The 7,774-nt window shown below is 35.8% G+C and overlaps 2 protein-coding genes across 3 annotated transcripts in view; one reads left to right on the forward strand and one right to left on the reverse strand.

The window, feature by feature from the left end:
* Positions 1-264, forward strand: part of LOC106867466 (uncharacterized) — a 19,011-nt gene extending 18,747 nt beyond the window's left edge. Inside the window, exon 8 of the mRNA XM_014912347.1 lies at positions 109-264. Coding sequence (XP_014767833.1) covers positions 109-243 — 135 coding nt within the window. The 3' untranslated portion in view covers positions 244-264. The remainder of the gene's footprint in view (positions 1-108) is intronic.
* Positions 265-1,321: 1,057 nt separating this feature from the next.
* The window catches only part of LOC106867465 (ribosomal protein S6 kinase delta-1), a 61,743-nt gene continuing 55,290 nt past the window's right edge, over positions 1,322-7,774 (reverse strand). For both annotated transcript variants that reach the window (XM_014912345.2, XM_014912346.2), the window contains 4 exons: positions 7,198-7,325; positions 5,986-6,068; positions 4,290-4,385; positions 1,322-2,646 (listed from right to left, as the gene is read on the reverse strand). In XM_014912345.2, the coding sequence (XP_014767831.1) occupies positions 2,521-2,646; positions 4,290-4,385; positions 5,986-6,068; positions 7,198-7,325 (433 nt within the window). In that variant the 3' untranslated portion in view covers positions 1,322-2,520. The remainder of the gene's footprint in view (positions 2,647-4,289; positions 4,386-5,985; positions 6,069-7,197; positions 7,326-7,774) is intronic.

A 7,774-nucleotide genomic window follows, 5' to 3' on the forward strand; every position in this document is an offset into this window, starting at 1 on the left:
TATATATATATATATATATATATATATATATATGTACTTTATAACAAAATTGCTTTCAAGGTTCAATTTCAAACCTGTTTATTTTCTTTCACTTCACTTTGTTTACAGAAAATCTGCCAATACACCACACCTGACTGGGTGAGTACGATGGATATAGCAGATACTGATGAAGATGGCACTGATGAGATTATCCTTGGATGTAAAGACAATACTATTCAGATTATAAAATTATCTATCAAGTGACCACTCACTTGAAAATTCTAATCAGTCTTTTTTAGATATGTTTTTATATTTGTCATATTTTCAGAGTAAGCATATTGGTATTCATTTGTTTGTCATTTCACTGCAGCCATGCTGGAGCTCCACCTTAGAGGGTTTTAGTCGAAGAAATCAAGCCCAGGACTTCTTTGTAAGCCTAGTACTTATTTTATCGATCTTTTTTTTGCCAAACTGCTAAGTTACAAAGACATAAACACACCAGCATCTGTTGTCAAGCAATGGCGGGGGGAATTTTGGTAGAAGGCAAACAATTCTAGAGGGAACGTTTAGTCAATTGCATCAACTTCAGTACATGACACACACACAAATATGTATGTGACCGTTGACTGAACACTATTCAATTTTTTGTCTCCATATTCTTTCTGTTGAAGAGCGTAGCTCGAAACGTCAAAAACTTTCCGTATTCCCGAGCGTCATACTAATACATCCTTTTGTTATTTACACCACCTGTCCTCGTCTGTTGTTGTTTTTTCGTATATTCTCCCATATAGATATATATATATATATATGCCAGGCTTCTTTCAGTTTCTGTCTACGAAATCTACTCACAAGGCTTTGGTTGGCATGAGGCTATAGAAGAAGACACTTGCCCAAGGAACCTCTCCTAAAAAAAAGCAATGAGGAAACTTATTGAATTTCCATGTGAGATTATAAAGAAAGAGAAAAATAGACAAACCTCATCACAGCCCCTTGTTACAGTCCTTTGTCATAAGGTTCAGGTTCCTCTTGGCCTTCACCACATCTTCATAAGTCATCCTTTTCTATGAGTTTCTTCTATTTGGAATGCTTGGCACTTTTTACCCATATGCATCACATGTCTGTACCAGTTCAGTCTTCTCTCTCTCTCTTATACCCTGTTTTCTCTTAGTCCATTTGTACCATCATGCATGCACACTTCATTTCTTTCCAGCCTTCACTCTTTATTTGAATTGCATTTCAAACGTCATACACAAACTTAATACAGAGCGTTGCCTGAAGAGGTAACTCCCTGAAACATTTTCCACCTTGGTTTTAAAATAAACAAACGATCCAAAAGAACAAATATATTTTTATATTTTAATTGTAGCAAATAAATACTAGGTTTTAGTAAAAGTTCTGCTTATCATTAAGTTTTTGACATGAAACCTAAGTGAGATCACAGAAATAAGTCTACATCTGAATTAAGAAACATTTTTTATGGTAAGGATTTCTAGTATTGGGCACAACAAGGCCACAGATTTGTAAAGGAAGAATCTAGTTTATAGAATCAACCCCAAGAATTAGACTAGTTATTTTATTAATGATGAATGGCAAAGTTTACCTGGTGGGTTTGGGGTGAACTCAGAAGAAAGCTGCCTTTTAAGCTTTTCATAATCATACATTCCATATATGAAAAATAAATGACACTTCATTAATAGTGTGAAAAAGTCTTTTTTTTTTTATCATTCAGATATAGTTTACTTAGTTCCCTGTGTTTCATTTTATGTTTGATGTCTAAAACTTAAAATACTTCCAATATGGTCGATATATTGACCTCCCCACCTTCCCATATAGAGGTGCTTTTAAGGTCTCTTTTTTTCTCCAGTATGATACTCCACATGTAAGCCGAGGGTACAATGAGTTGTGTATGTACCCTGCAGTTCTGAGCTGAGGTGGATTAGTAGACAGATAAGATGGACAAAAAAAAAAAAAAAGAAGAGCACCATATACTGAGTGTTGGAAGCAGAGAAAAGAAGACAGCACCTAGCCATCTAGAAGACCTGCTCTGGGAAGATTACACACACATGCCTGAATTTATATATCAGTCCAACCCATGCCAGCATGGAAATGAAATTAAAAAAAAAAAAACAGACTTAAAATTTAAAGACAACAAAATGTGTGGTATATATATTGTACAACACACTTCTTAAAAGCAAGAAGCTTGACATGTTAAGTCACACATGGACCACATTTGCAAATATGAGATGAAATTCATTTAAAAAAAAAAAAAAAACAACAAAAAATGAGATAGAGATGTTGATGTAATGGTTTTGTCCATTCCTGTCATTTTCTTATGTCAATTGTATTTTTTTTCATTTCCTTGTAATGATATTTGTTGACCTCGTTTTGTTGTTGTTCTTGATGTTATACATTCAAAAACAGTAATATATATGTGTGTATATATATATTTAAAAACAACAACCTCCTTCTCCTATTAAAACTTTGATAGGAATAGAATACTTCTGAATATATTGGTAAATCCACTGGAATGCACTGAATGGGTCAAGACAGACAATAGTCACTTTCCATCGCATTCCAATCAATGTTGGCAAAAAACGGGTGTGCCTTGATGTCTTCAGCTCCATTTATCCCACTTCCAAGACGTTCACGAGGATTGTAGCATAACAACTGAGAAAAGCAAAGAGAAATTTTAAGAAATATACCAACAAAACAAAATCAAGACATATATTAGTGACAGAGGCAGTGTTAATACCAAGAGGTAATATTTATTCTGACTTAAACATGGATGCTGTTAGAACAAGGTATACTGCAGTAGATACTATGAGAAACTCTCATATTGGCTTTTGGTGCAAAGTGCACTCGTTAACAAGCTCACAGGCACCTATTCTCAGCACCTATTCTGACACTGTTATTTTATATAAACCAGAGTTTTCACCAAAGCTAATATGAGAGTTTCTCTCATGGTATCTATTGCAGTATAGTTTGTTCTAACGGAACATCCACGTTTAAGTGGGGATAAATATTACTGCTTGGCACATAAAATACACCATTTCGAGCGTGCCCATTGCCAGTAACTCCTGACTGGCCTCGTGCCGGTGACACGTAAAAGCACCCACTACACTCTCTGAGTGGTTGGCGTGAGGAAGGGCATCCAGCTGTAGAAACTCTACCAAATCAGATTGGAGCCTGGTGTAGCCATCTGGTTCACCGGCCCTCGGTCAAATTGTCCAACCCATGCTAGCATGGAAAGCGGACAATGAACGATGATGATGATATTAATACTGCCAACAATCTCACTGGCTAATCACGACATCAGTGCCTGTTCTGGTACTGTCATTTTATATATCGCTGGCAGTGGGATGAGTTGTTATCTCTAGCATTTGAGTGTCCATCATTGACAAGATCAAGAAAGGTCAAAAATCACATGATCTGGAGGTGGTGAGAAGTTATCTCCCTGTTAGTCTAGTAATATAAACGAGTGCATTTTTCACCAAAAGTCAATATGAAAGTTTTTCTCATGGTATCTACTGCAGTATAGTTTGCTCTAACAAAGTGGGGATAAAAATCAAGACAGTAATTACAGCACATCAAATGTAATGTCTTTCACCAACACACAATCAGTATGATCCATTTAATGTCCATGTTCATGCTGGCGTAAGTTGAACGGTTTGATGAGATTTAACAGATCCAAGACCTACATTGTGCCTCACTGTCTACTATAGCATGGTTTCTACAGTTGGATACCCTTTCTTAACACCAACCACTTTACTGCATATACTGGGTGCTTTTTCAATGTTACCAATATATATATATATATATATAGAAAGGAGAATGTACGAGAAAAAACAACAACAGACGAGGACAGGTGGTGTAAACAACAAAAGGATGTATTAGTTTGATGCTCGGGAATACAGAAAGTCTTTAACGTTTCGAGCTACGCTCTTCAACAGAAAGAATACGGAGAAAAAAAATTGAATGGTGTTTGGTCAGCGATGTAAAAATATGTGACACTTATTCGGTAGCTATGATAAAACTCCAAGTTTCGGATGCTGGGGTGGGAGCCCACGCCAACATCTCTTCAGCTATCCAGCCATTGAAAATTCCTCGGAGTTTTATCATGGCTACCAAATAAGTGTCACATATTTTTACAGATAAATTCCTCTATTTACATAATATCGAGGTCTCTTTCTTTCTTTTGTTGTCCTTCCTAGCAATAAATATATATATATATATAATCCAACAACATTCTTTGGACAAATTTTTTAATGGCATCTTGACCAGAGATCAATAATGATAAAAATTGGACTCACTTCTTCCAACAGGCCTTGAGCCTCCATTGAGATATGAGATGGAATCAATAACTGAGTATGAGATGTAATTCCTCCAGGATGACAAGAAGATAAGCGCTGAAAAAAAAAAAAAAATCTTTCAAATTCTGGGGCAAAGCTTACAATTTTGAGAAGAGGGGTAAGTCAATTACACTGACCTCACTGTTCAACTGGTACTATTTTATTGACCTTGAAAGAATGAAAGGCATGATAAGTGAAGGCACTGTTTGGGTAGTCAGCTCTCTCATGGCTCTATTTCTAATGAAAAACATCGCTTATGTGCCTCAATTAATTCTCAAAACGGTCAAAAATTTTGAGAGATTTAGTGAAATAATTAACTTTATCAGTTTTGGAAAATAAATGAAAGGTCCTTTGTCATATTCTAGTCTTACCTCTTCCAATAGCCATGCCCCTACCAAAGGCTCTGTGTCTTGCAAGTTACCTTGCTGGTACTGGTGCCACATAAAAAACACCTAGTCCACTCTGTAAAGTGGTTGACATCAGGAATAGCATCCGTCCATAAAAACTATGCCAAAGCAGACCTTGCTGCTACTGATGCCATGTAAAATGTACAGAGTCTAGTCTGTAAACTGGTTAGCATTAGGAAGGGCATCCAACCATAAAACCATGCCAAAATAGACAGTGGAGCTTGCTACAGTCCTCTAGTTTGCCAGCTCTGGTCAAACTGTCCAACCCATGCCAGCATGGAGGATGGATGTTAAATGGTGATGATGGAAGATTTTCACATAATTATGAAAAACAAGAGAGATTTTGTGTTAAAGAACTTGAAATGGTACTATTTAAAATAAGAATGTTATTGGAAATGATTTTTTTTACTGTCCGGAATAAGTAATAATATTTGGTTGGTCTTAAGATCTTAAGGATATAGAAATGGAAGTACTGTATCTGATGGCATATAAGATACCCTTTTTTGTTTCAAAACTACCTTAGGCCTTATATTATAAGCCTTAATGCACTAAAAACTTTTTCCTGAATATGCACTGTTGAAATTGGGATGCATCTAATTTACACATGTGTATTTTATGTCATCAAATACAGTTATTGTTAAGAAGATCTGTTTTACTCCGATATAAAACAGCAGGTCTTTAGGATTGACTGATATTCTTCAGCAATAAAAACACAACAGTCATTAAGAGAACTTCTATGCAATTACTTAACCTGTTCAAAGTAGCAGCAAAATATCTTCACAATAAAAAACATCCAATGAGTTTAACCCTCTCAGACCTAGGCCCCTGTGTCTAACTTTACCCTCCATTTAGGCTTCTGAGCAAAAAAATAAATAGTTGCATATATAGCTCAAGAGTAACGATAGCAGGCAAACTAATGGACAGAGTCGATAGCATCTTTTTCTACGAGTTTACCAGAAATCCAGCTGAGCTGATGTTTAACCTATTCTCGCAGAATATGTGACAGGGTTAAAATATAACTCAAATATCATTTTGTCTTGAATCAGTTAAAATAACATGTTCCACAGTTTTAAAAATAAGATAACGTGGTTAAGAAATTCTGATAAAATATTCTGTTTGATCCAGACTGTAGAGTGATGTCCAAACGAAGCACACAACTAACTGAAGCTATTACAACTTAAACTACAATATCTCCTTGTCACAATACCAACATCATAAAAAAAAAAACAAGTAGAAAGAAATCAACTGACTTTTCCAGAAAGCAGCTCAAATAACAAGGCACCAAAACTCCACCAATCACAGACTTCTGTATGTCCAGATATGCTACAAATTTCTGTAAAAAGAACAAAAACAACAACCACATTTTTAATAATGTCAATATCAATTCTATGTGTTATTCATGAAATAATATCAGGCTGAGTAAAAAATAAGCAACGTTTTAAAACATGAAATTCAACACAATATATTTCAACAATGCAGAAATTTTATTCATCGAAGTAAGTACCATTACAATCAACACATTTTTGCCAACAAGTTATAAGTTTGTTTATTCCAGCAACATAAAAATCTAGAGTTCTTGAGCTGATGGACTCTTTGAATGCACTTTCAGCATTGGTTTAATTCTTGAACTCTTTCTCTTATAGGAAACCATCAAGGTGCTTGAAAAAGTGGTAGTCATTGGGAGAAAGGTCTGGGGAATAAGCTGGGTGGGGATGAACTTCGCAGTCAAGTTCCCTCAACTTCTGGAGCATCATCATATTACAATGGGCGTAATGTCCATCCGTCTATCTGTACTCACATCACGGCCAAACGGTTGGGCCGATCGGCATGAAACTTTGTAGGGGTGTTTGGGTGGGGTCTCTAGGGTGGTTTATATATAAGTTTAGTTCCCCCACCCATATTTTCAGAGAAATCCCATCAATTGAGGTAACTTTGGCAGAAGGAATAGGGTGGCCTCCTAAAGGGACATGCTTGACCTCCTCCTTCTGCCCCTGTCCCACCACCCCCTGACCAAGTAATACCATCAATTGAGGCAAATTTGGCCACAAAGCTGCAACTGCTTCCACCATTGCTATGAGCTGCTGCTGTTGCTGTCATCAATAAATAAATGTGCCTGTGAATTTGTTCAGCAATTATAAATTAATTTGTGTGTGAATTTCACATAGCCAGCACATCTCAAATGTAGTCTTCCTTTTATCATGAGAAAATTGCTATAGGTGCAAGGGATCAAAGAAACTGCTCAACTGGGAAGTGGACCAATGTAAAAGATCACCTTTTTAGGAGCAATACTGAGCACTTCATACACCAAACTAAGGAGATTCGACACAGTCACTCAACCTGCTAGGAAAATGTAGTGCTGGATTCTGAGCATATTGGAGAAAAGATAAATCTGCTTGATCAAAGGTGATCTGATCTGGAGCAAAATATCAACTTTTCATAAATAATAAAGTTCTTTCACTCACCTGGTGCAGTATACATATTTTCAACAGCCCAATCGTCTAAAGGCTGGTCAACATTGTTCATTTGACAAAAGTATGAGATCAATACGTGACCTTTCTCTCCAAGTAGAACATTTGAAGGTTTCAAATCACTGGAAGAATAAATTAAAATAATAAAATAAAGAAAAAAAATACAACATAAAACTTGTTACACATTTAATATGCAACAACAGTGAATGTTACTGTCAACCTTAGTACTTCACTGGTTGACCCCTGTATTTTATATATATTGTTGGTTGAGATATATATATATCTAATTATTGTTCTACTTACGATCTGACGAGTAGCTATATTTTTGAATAGAATTTATTTTCGATAATTTCAATTGATTTTAATCGATTTAAATTTCTTTTCTATCTGAAAATTAGTTATGAAACACGTGTAATCTTTTTATTATATTTATCTTATGATATTTACTTTACTTTATATTATACTCATTTATTGTGCTACCGAGGCGATGACTACTGACCGAGACCTTTGGAAATGTGCTGTGCGTGAGAAGACCCGGCAAGCCAAGTAAGATCGTTGCCAGTACCCCTGG

Source organism: Octopus bimaculoides, chromosome 11 (assembly GCF_001194135.2).
Source record: "Octopus bimaculoides isolate UCB-OBI-ISO-001 chromosome 11, ASM119413v2, whole genome shotgun sequence".
NCBI classification, from domain to species: Eukaryota; Metazoa; Mollusca; class Cephalopoda; order Octopoda; family Octopodidae; genus Octopus; species Octopus bimaculoides.